This window comes from Hetaerina americana, unplaced genomic scaffold (assembly GCF_022747635.1).
Source record: "Hetaerina americana unplaced genomic scaffold, ioHetAmer1.1.p SCAF_2, whole genome shotgun sequence".
Taxonomy (NCBI): Eukaryota; Metazoa; Arthropoda; class Insecta; order Odonata; family Calopterygidae; genus Hetaerina; species Hetaerina americana.
The window spans coordinates 111,478,510-111,495,589 of record NW_027286763.1 but is presented as its reverse complement, the minus strand read 5'-3'; the positions used below and the strand labels follow the sequence as shown (position 1 = coordinate 111,495,589).

Sequence of the window (17,080 nt, the reverse complement as noted above, 5' to 3'; positions counted from 1 at the left end):
CGAGCCACTCGGCCTGCGCCTAATGGTGAAACTGCTGCCTTCCACCATGGGTTCAGGGTAGTTTTTTTAGTTGGAGTCTATTTTTCTCGTTCCGAAATACCATTATTATTGTTTTTCTGTTAATGTGATCAACAGAATAAAACAATTAACAATTTTTTTCTTGGCTGACAAACTTCCGCCGGTCGGGAATCGAAGCAGCGACCTGCGGCCTCACAGGAAGCCCCGCTACCTCTAGTCTACCCCTGACCACGAATGATATTGCATAATTATAACATTGTTCGACCGCGGTAGGGTCATGTTCCGGTAAAATTTTGTCTTGTGTGTATTCACCCCCCCCCTACTCACCCTAGCGGTGTCTTGCCGGGTACACTAATAAAATAAATAAACAAACGTGACACTAACACGTGCACCGCATATTATACATTATTCATTCCCTCCATTTTTTTTAAGCTTCCTGGTCTAACGCAAGTCTTCTTCTAATGTCCTTGCTACATTTTTTGTTGTTATTTGAAAACTCTTAATAAAAAGTGAAGCGTTCAAAGTGCCTAAATCATGTCAATGCAACAATTTCAGTGAATAAAAATCATTCGCCTTGACTGAGATTCGAACCCAGATCCCTCAAAATCCGGTCGAGTGCTTTAGCCACTTAAGCTACCTAGGCGTCATCTTAAACTATGAAATTTTGGGGTTTTTAAAGGAACTAGATGTTGTGACGAAATGCCGTACATGTTGCATTGAAATATACATTAGCGGATGACTCCGTCAAAAGTTACTGTTGCGGCATCTCCCGCAGTTTCTTTGGAATTAGCCTAAATCACGCTAAATCACGCGTCCGCTTGAATTTAAATTTCAACTTTTTTTAAAGTATTAACCAGGAAAAAACGCCCTTGAAGGGCCGCAGTTCGCCAAGTATAAAATAAATCCGACCAACACAAATCACTTTCTCCACGCAGTTTTCCTTTCCATGACCCTTAGCAAGGAGAGCATTAAATAATTGACGGTAGCACACTGATTTACTCGGATCCAATAAATACTTATATTTTGTTCTCTGCAAGACGAAGCGGAAGAATAGTTTCGTTAAAATCTCCGCCTAGCTTTTCATTAAAGAGTAATGATGCATTTTTTAGCACAAGATCTTTAATCGTACATTTTTTATTCGAAAAATTTATTGCAAATAAATTTAATTTTATGTTATACTATTACTGCTGGTTGTCTGTGTGATGCACCATGCATGTGCCACGTGTTTCATTGACTTGATTCCAGGGTGCGTTCCGGAACTCGCCGCCGGCGCTGCAAATGCAAAATGTCGACATCAGCTGGCGGTGCGGCTAATGAATGTGACGTCATAGTGGTGACGTTTATTACCGCGAAATCTGCCATCGTCCCGCTGCCGTTGTGCGGCTAGCGCAACAAAAGCTGGGAACTTGAAAATGGCGACCACAGTGGCAGTCGTGGAGTTAATAACAAGCATCGTTTAACATCCGTTACATTGTATATATACAGAGGAATATAGAATACAACCAGGAAGTATTTGCCTGTTTCGTAGATTTCGAAAAAGCGTTAGAAAGAGTGAATTGGGAAAAACTAATAAGTATATTCAAGAAATTAGGAATAGATTGGAGGGACAGGAGGCTAATCCGCAACCTGTACATGTCTCGCACTGCACAGGTGCGAGTCGGGAACGGCGAGTCCGGATGGGCAGTGTGAGGAAGAGGTTTAAAGCAGGGTTGCCCATTATCACCGTTGCTGTTCAACCTGTATGCAGAGGAAATGATTATGGAGGCATGGGAAGAACTCGAGGTAGGAATGAAAGTGGGCGGGGAATTCGTAAAATCAGTTAGGTGTACTGATGACCAAGCTTTAGTTTGTCAGTCAGCCAAGGGGTTGCAAGCATTGCTGAGTGAATTGGAAATTAAGTGCAACAGATATGGGATGAGAATCAATGTTAATAAAACAAAGGTTATGCGATTTTCTAGAAAGAAAAAGGCGAAGCTAAACATTAAAATAGGAGGACAAAAATTAGAGCAGGTAGAACAGTTCACGTTTCTCGGAAGTGTTTTGGACCAACACGGTCAAAGTAGTAGGGACGTATGGAGAATAATTGCGCTAGGCAAAGAGGCTTTCACAAGGAGGAGGGAGTTGATGAGAGGGACGTTGAGTAAGGATATTAAGAAAACACTCGTAAAAACTTTGATATGGAGCGTAGCTATGTACGGCGCGGAAACTTGGGTATTGAAGCAGGAGGATAGACCTAGACTGGAGGCTTTTGAAATGTGGAGAAGAATGGAGAAGGTGAAATGGACAGAGAAGAAAACAATTGATGAAGTACTTGGTATGGTGGGCGAAGAGAGGGGTTTGTTGGGAGAAATCCTATGGAGGTAGGAAAAGTGGATGAAAGGGGTATTGACCGGCAGTGGGATGTTGAAGACTGTGATAGAGGGGAGAATATTGGGCAAACGAGGAAAGGGAAGGAACAGGATAGGAATGCTGGACGGGATTAATAGAGGAAGAAGGCACTCAGAGATGAAGAGGGACCTGATGTAGAGTAGGATGTTGTGTTTTGCTAGGAGTCACAAAATATATATTTAGGAGCTCTGTCCATCCAAAAACCTACCTTAACATGTAGATTACCTAATAGTATATATATATTATTATTATATATTTATTATTATATATATTATTATATATGTATTATATATATATATTATTTTTTTAAGGTAATCTACCGGTTAAGGTAGGTTTTTCGATGGACACAACTGCCAAACAAACATTTTATTACTCCTAACAAAACACAAAATCCATCATCCTACTCTATATCAGGTCCCTCTTCATCTCTGAGTATTTTCTTCCTCCCTTCATCCTGTCCAACATTCCTATCCTGTTCGTTCCCTTTCCTCTTTTGCCTAACATTCTCCCCTCTATTACAGTCTTCAACATCCCACTGCCGGTCAATACCCCCTTTATCCACTTTTCCTATAATAAAAATATCCTATCATAATCCTATAATAAAATATATGTATATATATACTAATGAATATAGGCAACTGGCCAATGTTATTCACATAGAAGATAATTAATCCAAGCTCATACACTTGAATATCATAACATCTCCACCCGATTCCAATCCGCTACGAGAATTTCTGGACTTGGTACTACAATTATATACCCTTCACCCGTGCCTCTCCCGTGGGGGGGTGCGAGTTGAGAGCTAATTCCTCGTCCATTGGAACAGCGTGACAATTGGCAGCGTAGTCGATCCGAATGCTCTGGTGCTTCAAGCACGGCAAGTCTTCATTTACGCAGTGAGAGTGCTGAGCCGGGAGTTCGAAAGATATCAATCCATTTGCCAGGAGTGTCCATCTTTCTTTTATGAGGGAATCTCTGACAGCATTTATGGGTGACAATATCGCTCACCTCATGGTCTTCATGCATGAAGCGTCCACTTTTCGAGATATATACATACGAGGTATATACACCCTCGTATATACTTCTACACCTTACTCTGCAAGACGTCACGAGGACACATGGCCACCAGTCATTGGTGTGATGGTTAACATTGGCTTTTGGTATCATTTTCTTTTCGGGTATTCGGGAGTTGTCTTGCTTGATGTTTCCTGTTGCTTTGTGGTCACTAATTTCGTTCGCGGGGGAAAGGAATCGAGGGAGGCATACTTAAATTGGAACAGGAAGTGAGGAATGTGGGATTGAAGAAGGGTTTATCACAGCGTAGGGTATCACGCTGTGTCGTGTCAGGTAAGGCCAAGGCATTTAGCGGTGGTTATGGGCTATTTGTATTTTTGTATTCGTATTTTTTGGTACCCTGCAAGCCACCGCTAGGGTGCATGGCAGGGGGAGAACACTACATCAGGCTAATTTTGAATAATTAATTAACACAAGACTAATTTTCACCACTCCAAACTAATTTATAATACTTCTGTCGTTACCAAACCTTCCTAAAACGGAAGAATAACATCAATCATATAATTATCAGCATGTATAACAGTCTTTTTGGCTTCCAATCTCACTTACACACTAGTCTTCTGTGGTTTCGCCCAGCACAGTCCGATACTATGGGGGTCACAACTAATCTCTCTCTCTCAGTTGGACTCGAATGCTTCGTATTATTCTTACGGTTAGGGATGCTGATGCGATCTTCGTGCTACTCCTATCGTGCGACGTTCCTTCGGTCCATTCATCATAATTTTCACCAAACGGCCATTATTTCTCCGGAATTCTCTTTAATTCCGAAATCGGGTCCATGTAAGCAGATTCCCTGATTCTGGACATGCTTCAAGGGTTGAGCAGGCCGAATATTACCCATCCAGGGCGGCGAATTGACACCCTTCGTCAGCTTTTTCAAAGCGTGATGATTCCCCCCCACTGTTCTTTAGATGAAGCCTGTTTTCTTCGGCGCGGCACCGCAGACGTCGCCGACGAGGGACGACGGTGGCAATTAGAATGCTAGAACTGAGTTCACGGGGTCACGGTCTTCTCGCAAATCCATATCGTCCAACCTTCCCTTCCCTGCTCTCCTTTCTTGAATGTTTACCCAGTGGGGGGAGGGGCGGAGGTCACACATCCGCCCCCTCCCGCGCCGGATAATGGGCTGGCACCTGCGTCGCCGAGTGCGATGGCAGAGCGACGGTAATGCCCACGAATCCCCGGCTGCGAACCGCATTCACGATTTGCAAACAAGCATCGTGAACCTAGAGATTCGTTCCTGCATCGATGCAGTTTTTCAAGCATTGGTATCAGAACAAACGCATAAGCGAAGACTTTCATTACATTTATTTTGTCAGAATAAGAGCGCCGTCAAGAAAATAACTTACGTTTCGGCCTAGCGTGGCGGTGAGTAGTGCTAGAGCCACCACCTTGGTGCCTATACGTCCCTGCACTCAGTGAACTCATCCTGCTGTGGCAGACTGTGGTTCTTCTACTTGGTTCACATTGCGAACTGTTGAAATGTGCGGCGCAATAGAAAATCCCGTGAGTTGTAAAGTTTGTTTGGTGATTACATTTTTCTTGGTAAAAAAACTAACACAAGTCAATTGAAATTTATGGCCAACTTTGTGAGGTGCACGGAGATAGAAGGCGTGGTGAGGCAGTGGTGCATTCAGTTTAAAAATGGCCACAGCACCAATGTTCACGACGAGGACCGCAGTGGTCAGTCTAAGCCTTGTGTTGACAGATGAAATGACGAATGACCAGTCCTTGGACATCATGGACATTTGTCCGTTCACTTTTAAACTAACAAAAACACCACTGATGCACAACTCTTGTCACTCGTCACATTTTGCCCGCACAGAGCACAAATTTCAATAATGATTAATTCCAGCAGCTTGGAAGTTCATTGCTAGTAAAACACTAATCACTAAATGGATTTTACATTTAACGGGTTTCCCAATTGTATTGTTCGTTTTGACTCGCTACTGTGAACAAACGACAAACGCGGCTTTCCAAACACTGCAGATCGAGGCGTACTGCCCTAGTGTAATTGTGTGTGTGTGTGTCAATACAGCAAGCATTCGGCTTCCCCCACTACGCTCGCTACACGCTAACAGAGGTTACTTCCAGGACAGCCCCCGCAGTTAGGTCCGATTCCACTAGGGTTGCCGGAACTTTCCAATATAATACACGACATATTATTGATTTAAGAAGTCAATTTAGGAAATATTTTCCAAAAAAATATTGTTTCTAAATCCATATCTACATACATTTAAACGTGATAGACCTCTCACTGATTCTCTCTAACTTATATGAACACTTTGAGGGCCAAGACAGCAAAGATATTCTTTAGGAGTATTTTCCCGCCAGGGCGGGAAAATAGCGCTTCCGATTTCTTTGTGATGCTGGGTTCTGCCAGTGTTTTGGGATCTTTAAGTAAGGTCGATATTATTACCATAATGGGGATTAGCTTATTTTACACTGCTAATTACACGTGTTTTTAATTCTGTCAATGATTTACTTTGATCATATAGATCGAAAATGTCTCGCAAAGTGAAAAATCACTCAGTTTTTCTGACAGTTACCTTGGTGTATTTCTCAAACTTTATCATCAATTTTAGCATTAGGTTTTTAAGGACCAATGATATCGACGAGGAGATAAGCGAGGAGTGGGATGGGCGAGGATTAAAGAGGGTGATAGTATTGCGGGAAATAATAATTGGATTCCAATTAGCAATGGCAAATTCATTCCGTGGTAAACCTTGGAGAAAGAATAGGAAATCCGAGATGATGTGAGGATGGGTCGATCGTAAAATACGTCTGAATACACAGAAAGTGTGGTCCTTGTGATTTTTAAGGATTACCATTAGATTACTGTTTTTTACTGATAATACGAGGGTAGCCTAAAAATTGACCTCCATTACACCATACAAAACACACTGGAATAAACACAGAACATTTATTATTTTCATTTCGAAACTACATATCTCTACTTTTTTCTCGTCATACTCGCCAAATAGATTTAATCATATGTCATATCCCAGCACTAGTTTTCAAATTCTTTTAGTATAAAATACCGCCGCGCTGAAGATCGCAGCCAACCGATGACGACATCTTTGAAGTTCCTCGTCGAGACGAGCACAACACATGCGTAGTAGCCTAATTTTCAGTCGTGTTTCCATGCAAAAGAGTCGTGGAAATCTGTAGAAAACTCTCTAGAGATTTCATATATCGTATAACACCAGTTTTCGTGAACTTTTTCGTCAATTTTCTGCTTTTAATTTCTCACCACAGACAGGGCGGCCCCTTCCGTCATCATCAAGGACATTTGTGTTCACTCTTAAACAAACGACGACAACACTAATGCACAAATCTTATCACTCATCAATTTGATCCGTACATAGCGTAAGTTTCCCGATGATGAATGTGAGCAGCTTTGAAGGTTTTTTATCGATAAAAACCTTTTCACTGGACGAACTTCATATTTGACGGTATTTACAATTATATTGTTCATTTTGACTCGCCATTGTAAGCAAACGAAAAGCGGTGCGACCTTCCAACCACTGCAGCTCGAGGCGTACTGCCCTTGTGTGTGTGCGTGTGTCAATTCAGCAACCATTCGGCTCTCCCTCTACTACTTCTCACGCTACATCCAAACGAAGGTTACCCTCTGGATAGCCCTCGTACTAAAAGTTATTGCTTCGACGTGAACCATTCAGCTACAATGTGCATTTGGTAACCAAGGTATTGCGTATTGATTATTTATTTTATTTTTATTTATTTATTTCACTACCCTGCTAGCTACCACTAGGGTGTGCGGCAGGGGGTGAATACACAGCAGATTAATTTTTACCCGAATATGACCGAGTAAATTTGTCACGGGCAGGATTGGAACCCTAGCGCCGAGGGGAGGGGAATTCGGCGACCGCACCGACCCCAAATAGAGCACGGAGTGGGCGTCAGCGGGTGCGAACCCACTCACCATGTCTCTTGCTGTTGACAGCCGTGTTGATCATCACGCCCAGCTTGGTGAGGCTGGACTGCCTGATCATCCCAGCCTCCTTGGTCGCGACCATCGGGGACACCGCCGACGCCCGTAGAGGCCCCCTCCGCCCGCCCCCACCCTTCTCCGCCTCCCTCGCCGACCGTGCTGCCGCCTGGCGGCGAACGGCCGCTCCACGGAGTCCAGAGGGTTGACAGTTGAGGGCAGAGGGCGATGTCCTGCGCGCGAGCGATGCGTGGACCTTCCTGAGGAATGAAGAGGACACTTTGAATCTTTCCCGTCACCAATTAATGAATCTACAAAGAAAATTACCAGTCACACGAAGTCCAGTTGGTAATAACACCAATGACCGTAAAGTTATTTGCTATGATTCGTAAACCTGGTCAAATGGATACAAACGTTCGCTCAGTCCTACGCGGTGATCTTCTGGGAAAAACACCAAGCAAGCAAAATATTCGCGGCGGAGAAACATTGTGGTCCTTAACGGAGAGACGAATTCCACGGTCCACAATCGCCGCTCTTTTGGTCATTCACTAATGCCTTTCCCCTACGGCGGGTCCGATCCCATTGTTCCGAATGGAAGGCCTGACTGCTTGCGAACGAATAAAATTATAAAAATAAATAAAGTAGCATAATAAATAAAATAAAAAAATAACGGAATTATCTTGACGTAGGAATACGATATTTTATTCGAAGCAAAGAAAAACCTGCAAAACCTTTAAACTACATCTGCTTCGTATCAATCAACTCTGCCGGAGAACGTAGTCACGACATGGCCAGAGTGAAGGCGGATTCAGATACAATCGGAGCGAAAAATCTTGAATTGGTGACGTTTCGTCCCGTTGTTGGCACGCAAAAATGGTGTCTAGGCAGCCGAAAATGGCGAAGTAGGGCACGGATAATGCTCGAATTTAGAGCATACTATATAATTACCTATCTGACGCTCAAGACAATATTAAGGTTATTTTACCATCAAGAATATTTCTTATTTAGAGTCGCAAAGTGATTCCCTAAAACCGATTTGTAATAAAATATGACCGTAATTAAAGAGAGGAAGAGAAACATGATACATACATTCCATTTTAAAAGAAGAAAACTGTGGCCACAATGAGGCCAAAGGTCAACTCTCATCCACGCCGACCTTTGCCTCCTGTTTGTTCAACAGGAGGCAAATGTTGTATATGTCCAGATTTGCCCTTAGGGTGGGCTCCGAAGCAATGGAAGGTCATGAAGACCAGACAAGCAACGATAGAGGAAGCGAGGAATTAGAAACATCTCTCCTCAAGTCACTCCGCCCTTAAGTCAAACGTATTATCGCAGATATATTATGTGAAAAAGGCGAGGTAGTCGAGTGAGTGTAACGCTGGGCCCAGAGGACCCGGGTTCGATTCCGGCAGCCGCCTCTGGGTACCCTTAGCTTCACCTAAGCTGCGTGTGTTTTCGGGTACCAGGACTTTCTGAGAAAACACAGGGGGACGGAACTGGTCCCCCTATCATGATAGGTGAATTACACAAGCAGATGGGCTTAGTATTAGGCGAACTCTTTCCTTTGATAACCAAACTTCGAATTGTTTCGACTTTTCGAAACTTCGGTCTGATGGGTTTATTTTCCAGGAATGTCACCGAAACATCTCAAAAGAGCGATTTTTCTAAAAGAAATTTTTATAATACCACTATACGCAGACGTTTTCCGGTAATTTTTCCTTAAAAATGTGTTTAACCTGGCCTTTCATGTAAGTTGCGATATCGTCAGTGAAAACATATTATTTCCGTATAACTAATGCCAGATTTCTGGAGAAAACATTTTGAACAGATTTCTTCCCCCAATTCAATTGTATCCGGCTCGTACCTTATGTAGTAATGTCTTGAAGAATTAGAAAGTTTGTAGATTTCACAACATCTGTAACGTAACGTAACGTAACGTAACTGATTGTACCGCAATATACGGACTTCATCGAACAGATTATTTAAATATTTTAATTTTTTTTGAAAATTTATATACGGGGTACGTCCGACAGGTATCTGACCTGCATTTTCAATTATTTGTTTAATTGTGAGGGTATTGTGCACTACGAATTTACTCCAAGAGGTCAGATGATCAACAAAGAATATTACGTTGAATTTCTGAAAATATTGCGCAATGCCGTGAGAAGAAAACGACCGCGTCTCTGGTCAAGCGGTGACTGGCTTCTTCACCACGATAACGCGCCAGCGCATTCATCGAACCTTCCTGCAGTGATTTTAGGCGAAACACATGGTAGTACAGCTTCACAAGCCTCCTTACAGTCCCACAGACATAGCTCCCTGCGACTTTTGCATGCTCCCAAAATCGAAAATGGTGCTCAAAGGAAAGCGGTTCGACGACATAGAGTAATGCAACGGGCGAGCTGAAGGCCATTCCAAAATCTGCGTTCGAGGACTTCTTTAAGATGTGGAAGCACCGCTGGGAGAGTGTGGTTCAATCAAATGGGGGACCACTTCGAAGGATGCCACGGCCCGGATGACCATGAAGATCACCACCAATGCGGAGATATATGAACGCAGGTCGGATAGTTTTCGGACCCATCGAAATCCACTCGCATGAGTCCTACGTGATCACGGGAAATATGCATTTAAAATCCCAATATTTTCGAGTTTATCGTCTCGTGAAGTAAAAAATGGCTCCTTGACTCAAAAACTTCTGGGAATCGTTGATCCTTCTCAATTGGACGATGCAGCGATCGCGACACTGATTAACATTCACCTTTGAACTTTGCTATACTTAAATAGAAAAACAAAATTAAACATTTAAGCTCTGAAATGTGTGCATGAAATATAATTTAGCAAATGATTTTTAACAGAAATCTATTTCTTGCCAAACACTCAAAGCTTATCACCGTTTCAGAATAGGCCTTTAATATGATAGTATTTTATAATCAATCTTCGTAAAAGATTTAATATAGTTTGTAAGAAAATATCGTAAACATATTTACGATCACTTTTAGTATTGACATCTCAATTATAATTTACTATGCTCAAAGAAAATGAAACGATGCTAAATTCATATCACTAGAGCCTCGCGTAATGGATCCGGACCCAACTTAAATGATCGATGATCTACAGTTGTATCTTCAATCAAGCAACACAGGTTAAATTTAATCTGCAAACATAACGATGACATGTCCGATTCGCCAGATGAGCGGTGGTTACTTCAATTAGTGCACTTATCCATTCATCAATTAAACTCTGGCGATGGGGAATGACAAGGGGGATTTCGGTCGATTGAGATGTAATGCTTTCTCAATTTCGTTCACCTGATCGCTGGAGCCCTTCGTCACTTTGGGATCGGTTGATCGAGGGGAGAAACCCTTAATCCAGGGGCCTAACTTCTTCCGTGGACGGCGGGCTGGGGCGCGCTTCGCACCTTTTTCTCACGGACAAGATTAATTGGTCGAAATGCAAACACTCGCACCCGAAGTGCTGTTAAGCGCTTCATTGCGCGCAGGAGGTTCGGATTACTACCATCAATATGTGACATGTCAGCGTTCTTGTGTTGTCAATCCCGGGAGGATTGGTGGGCATCCCTCACTCCAGCCAATCCTGCCCTCCGATCGCTTCTCATTCCATCCTCCTGCAACAATTCTTGCTTCTCTTGATTCGCCCGTGGACTTTTCCTTCCTTCGCTTGCTTCATTCTCGTCCATCGCGGTGCTCAGTGCACTGCGCAATGTGACGACGAGTTCGCTCGATTCGTTCTCCTCGTCTCTTCGTTGGAGGTCTCTTCTCGGGCGTCGGGCCCTCTCTCACCTTCTCCCTTCGTCATTCGGCCTGGTCAATACATCTCCACCACTTTGTCTCTCTATTGCCAAACTATATCGCTAGAATACAGAAAATGTGTGCTATAAATAAGTTCTTCACGAATGAACTGACTTTCTGTCTCTAGGTACGAGAGTAATTTGAAAAGTTCTCGGAGTGTAATTGAAATAAAAAACTTACTTCAGTGAAACTTTTTCTTTTATTTTTTAATGTAGTCTTCCTGTGCACTAATACGCTACTCGGTACAGTGATGTTCCAATATATTGATGCCATCTGGAAAATTAGACACCTTCAGGCCAGCAAAATACCCGTCTACTTCGGCTATTTATTTTTTCGAAAAGAATCTCCATTCACCGAGGACAATTTTGTGCTTGGGGAAGAGATGGAAATCTGATGTAGCCAAATCAGAGGAATAAGGCAGGTGTGGCAACAAACTCGTTTCGTGTTTACTCATAAAGAATTGCATATCGTTTCGCTGACATCTGGTGGTAATTTCGAGAACCTTTCCAACTACCCTCGTACGCTGTTTAAACATCCTTTGAGGCATAATGGAGAAGACATTTCTTTGCTTTAAAACCGCTCCTAACATGCGTTACGATAAATTATTATTGACATGATTGATATCGTTATAATCAAGAATACTGAGTAATTAAAGGGATTAGTGCCAGAACGATCTCCGATAAAGACTTTTGGGGTGGCACTGATGTAGAGTCAGAACAGTTGTCTCCCTTTAACTGGCGTACTTTTGAGCCATAAAAACACATCTGGTTTCCATGGCACCCCTCTCAATTTCATCCCTTTTCAAACGCAAAGATGGACCAAAAAGAAGATTTGGGATTTATCCCAGAATCAGACTCATGGATTCTGTGGAAAAATGTTTGAGGCATGGTCGGTCCTCGCATAACGAGATGCCGAGGGCCGAAAACTTTTGTATACACAATAGTTTTTACTCATTAAATACGTTACATGCAGCGATGCGTAACATTCACGGTAACCCACTGCTTTCCTCTCCAAAAGCAAACGCGCCTTTGAAAAAGATCCCTTTGTGGAGGAAAAGTGCAATATTTTTTAATCTCCGAGTTTTCTTTTCTTGGGAATTAGCGCATCCACATATATCAGCGAGGGCTCTTGTCCAATGAGGAAGCGAAGGGAGGAGGGAGTGGATCGGAGGGTGGGCGAGGGTGAGGGGGGAGAGTTCACCCCGTGCGGAAGAAACCACCCTCTCTCCCCCTACCACCACCACCACCACCACCCCTATGGATTCTCCTCTGCCCAACACCCCCCACCCCACCCCCCCGACCCCCGTCCGCCGTACCCCAATTAAAAAAAAGCCAGCCATACGCTCGCGAGTCTTGACGAGGACTCGCTCCACCACCTCCTCCTCATTTAAGAAAAGAACGCGAGTGCTCCGGAGAGAGAGAGAGAGAGAGAGAAAAAAAAACACCGGAGACACAATTCTCCGAGATACTATCTCTCTCTTACCCTCTAAGTACGGATGTAAATATACGTATACTCTGCAAGCCACCGAATCATCCTTGGCTCCATCATAATTATAAGTCCTAAGAGAACGCATGCGCGAAGGGAACGTCAAGAGAGAGACTTGGAATGAACTGAAGTTAGGAAGGATGAAATGAAGGAGGAAGTGGGCTGTCAGTCAGTTCTACGAAAGATCAAACTTCGGCTTTCCAATTTGTCAAAAAGATTCACACCTGAAAGTGCAGTATAGCCCTTAGTCCCAGGATCATTAGAAAAACTTTATCTACTTAATTCACTACCGATAATAATTACAACTGAATAATGACAAGGATAATGTGAAAAGTAACCCTGGAAGGTTATGGTGAGGACTTTTCTAATTTTCACCCATTTATTAACTTTTAACGGACTTGTAAACCTAATGGTTTGGGACGAAATATATTAAATAATATTTCTTTAAGGCGTAAAAGGTTTTTTACACCACTGTGAAAGTAAAAAAAATAGGAGAAATATTGAGATTGATGTATTGATTCACGGGGCAAGTTAGCCCCTTGCCAGTGACCAGGCACACATTCAAATACTGAGACAGCCACGTTTACACAGTGATGGAGGCGTTGTACAGGTTTTAGAAGGAAATTAATCCTATTGCCAGGGACGACCGTATCCGGGAATTTACAAATACACACTCAGTGACCGATGGTTAGTCCAAAGTGGCACGTGGATAGAGAATCCGCTCATCGGCAGGAGTGTCCCGGTGACTATGAACACTCCCAGCTTCACCCAAACTGTCATCATTTCCATGTGCCGCACATTCCGCGTGGACCACTGCCGGCACAGGGGAAGGGACCGCTCCCTTTCATCGTCAACCTGCTAATGTGCGTGACAGTTGCGTGTTTCACGCGCGGAATACTGAGCCAGGGGGGAAAACAGGGTGGGTGGGCCGTGAGTGCGCCCATGAACTTTCCTCGCAACGTGCGCCCCTACGAGGGTTCAACTCTCCTCGGGCTGAAAACTCACTCCGGCGGCAAATGGAAAGGAACCGACTTCTCCCTTTTGACACTTCCCTCTGTATATGCGAATTTCAAGCGCAGAACGGTGCTTGGGATTCAGCGAACTCTTCTTACCTCACCCATTAACGTTTCGAAACACAAATCGTCGTTGTATTCTGTGCCCTCCCGCCACTTTCGCCAGGAACGGTGCGACGGGATGCGCGAATACACGCGTACAGAGTTGTAGCCGATGTGCGGAAACAAATGAGGAACGCCGCGGCGCGTTTCGAAAGCACTCATCCGGAACGACCTGGCCCCTCCTCAACGAACGCCTTCGTTCCCTTCCCCGCCTCCTCTCGTGCCCCCGGAATCCCTGACCCTCCTTCCCGCCCACCGCACCCTCACCGCATCGCACGTATCCTCCTTATCAAAGGGCACTCCCTCAGACATCATCGCGCCCTCTCCTTTTCCTCACCTCGGCTCCTTAAGGAGGAGCTGCGCACAAGACGAGGAGACTCATTTGTCGTAATTTAAAGATATCCAGGAGCGGCGTTTCAAGGTGCCTTTCCCTTTTCAAGTCCCCTCCTCATCTCTTGACCTCCATGTTTTCATCCGAATCTTAGTCTCACGAAAGGACGACCAACATATTTTTATTCTGCTTCGTGTATTTCGGTGAGGATTATTGATAGAAACCCTATTTCGGTAAGGTGATTTCCCTCAATTTCAATCCTTTGTCCCCTGCCGGGCAGGGCAGACGTGGTGGCCTAGCGGGAGGTTCAAGCGTTCGCCTCGGGAGTCTGTGGTGGACACGGGTTTGATTCCTGGCGACGCCTCCGGTCGTCCTCAACCTCACGTAGGCTGTGTACCATTTAGTAGCAGATATTCGTGAAAAAAAACCCCCGGGGGGGGGTGGAGGGGGTATAAGGACCCTCTTAGTAGTAGTTTTTAGGGGAGGCGACCGACAGCTAAGGTCATTTGCGCCATAGGGGATGGACAGGAAAGGATGAAGGGTGGAGAGAAACCTGGCGTCGGCATTAGCCTACTCTTTACAAAAGCCGCCAAGGGGTCCGCAGTTTAACGTCCCATCCGACGGACGGCGTACTCACTCTAAGTGCCCTCCACAAAGCACCTCAAGTAGGGATCGAGATACCTCTGAAAAATATTCAACACCGCCGGGATTTGAACCCGCACCCTCAGGGTGGGAAGCCAGGACGTTAGCCCCCGCACCATCTCGATCCCCACACCTTGGGATTGGCATGCATTAGACACACGCATGTTCCCACCTAAATCTAACCTAAACTACTCGGGGATGATTACTGTCATATTTTATTCTTCCACATGCTTATTACCCTTAAAAAGAGTACCGTTAAAAAAAGAGTAGCTGTAAAAAGAGTACCCATAAAGCCACCGCCTGGGTGTGTGGCAGAGGGTGATTCACCACCAGGCATGCTAAATCAAAAATTAAGTTTTTATTAGCCGTTAGTAAAAAATAAACATGTAATATAATTCAAAGAATATATATTATGATAACTGGGGTGTCTAAGGTATAAATACCGCCATACGCAGAAGAGACGACCCGCCAGTAATTATGTCGATAAACTAAGGTCAGTTGAGATAATGGTAGCAATGACAAAAGCAAAACTTTTTTCTCCCGGCGCGCTCACTTGCAGTTATTCTGATCCTTTATATCTCGTGGAAAAAACATCATCTCCATTAATTAAAAATCGCCAAATTTTAATTAATCATGATCTTCCACCATGTCACGCCTGATACGTCTCTATTTACTAAGCATCATCGTCAATTTAATCTGTTCCAAAAAAATGTCGTGAAAGAGTTGCCAATTAGGAACGTTTCGATTTGATAAAAGCCGCCAACTATTTAAAAAAAGGAAGCGATGGGTATATCCAAGTAAGTTTCCTAAGATAGCATCAAATGAGACTAATTACTTGGTCTTTCGCCAAAGAGAACAATAAGATATACCTGTGTGTCTAGAGATACGTATTTACCAAAAAAACCTGAGAATTGAACATAATTTAGGTATTGAACATAATTTCTTTCATTTTATTTTATTTAAAAAAAATTCGTTTCATCGAAACATAGAAACTGGTAATATTTTTCCCTTCTTCACGAATTTTATCACGAATTAAGACCACGTTATCCGAAAAATGAAAAACATTTAACCGCTGCAGTCACAACTTTCAAAGAGTTAGTAGTTAACAATGAAAAACGAATAGATGAATGGATCGTCAAAATCTCGTTAAATCTCTTAAATGCCAAAGAGTATCACGCAGCCTGCTACCCATCGACTACGACCACGAAGCGCACTAGTTCTGCAGCAGGGCAACCTATTTCCGTTCGCATGTCGTGTATTTATAAGGCTGTCGGCCGCAGGGCTTTTTGGACGGTGTTGTAGATGGCGATCCAGTTTCGAAAGTCTGGCCACACTGCTCCTCATCGAAGACCTGACTTAATACGCACCTTCTTCGACGTCTCCTCCGAGGCGCGGAGTGAGTGCCCTCTCCTTCTTTTGTGAACGCTCCCTTCTCTGACGCAATGCCGCCACTCCCCCCAATGCCGTGCCCCCATTTCCACCCCCCCACCCTGGCGATCTGCGAGTGATTGGGCATTTTAGCGAGGGATCGATACGACAGATATCGAGGGATCGATACACGAATGTCGGGATATCCGAAAGAGACATGCGAAACGCCAAGAACGAGACGGTTCCCAAACCGCACAATAATGGCGAAACAAAACACGTACGAGGGATTTCGGGATTAGAGCCGTGCGAAGAATATTCCCGAAGTAGTTTTAACGTGCACTTAAGCAAATCGCTTGGAGCGATGGCACTCGGCTTCTAAAACTGAAAATCGACAATATCGCACCATATAAGGATTGTATGAAAAGTATCGGTAACGAATTTTTCCTGACGTAACTGTACGTCACAGCGCGCTCGCAAGGTAAAGGCTTGGCGGTACCTTTACCGCTCGCCAAGCGCCAATCGCCTGCGAGCGTTCGTTCAGGCTAGATCGTGTTTTCAGTGGACCCCTGTCGAGTGACTCGGTGCTAGCGAAAAATGCAGCGACCGATTGAACAGTGGTGCGCCATCAACTTTTGAGTTGAACTGGGGAATCGGGTACGGAGACGTTGGGCACGATATTAAGTAGGGCAGTTTTTAAGCGGCAAAATCTCTTCAAAGAAGGCCGAAAGGGCGTGGAGGACGAGCCCCACGCTGCACGGCCGTCGACGTCAAGAACGGACGACAACGTGGAACGTGTGCGTGTCAAGTGCTGAATTCAGACGGTGTCGGTTAAGTGTGCGTATGATCGCAGATCGTATTGGATTTGATAAGACACACCGTTATCATTACTGAAAATTTG

General features: G+C 44.1%; 1 protein-coding gene and 1 long non-coding RNA gene across 3 annotated transcripts in view; both read right to left on the bottom strand.

Annotated features, from left to right (window-relative positions):
* tws (protein phosphatase 2 regulatory subunit tws) overlaps positions 1–7,528 on the bottom strand; it is a 44,503-nt gene extending 36,975 nt beyond the window's left edge. The window contains exon 1 of the mRNA XM_071585961.1: positions 7,427–7,528. Coding sequence (XP_071442062.1) covers positions 7,427–7,520 — 94 coding nt within the window. The 5' untranslated portion in view covers positions 7,521–7,528. The remainder of the gene's footprint in view (positions 1–7,426) is intronic.
* Positions 7,529–7,579: 51 nt separating this feature from the next.
* LOC139688231 (uncharacterized) overlaps positions 7,580–17,080 on the bottom strand; it is a 309,590-nt gene continuing 300,089 nt past the window's right edge. For both annotated transcript variants that reach the window (XR_011700729.1, XR_011700730.1), the window contains exon 3: positions 7,580–7,692. This is a non-coding gene — a long non-coding RNA (uncharacterized lncRNA). The remainder of the gene's footprint in view (positions 7,693–17,080) is intronic.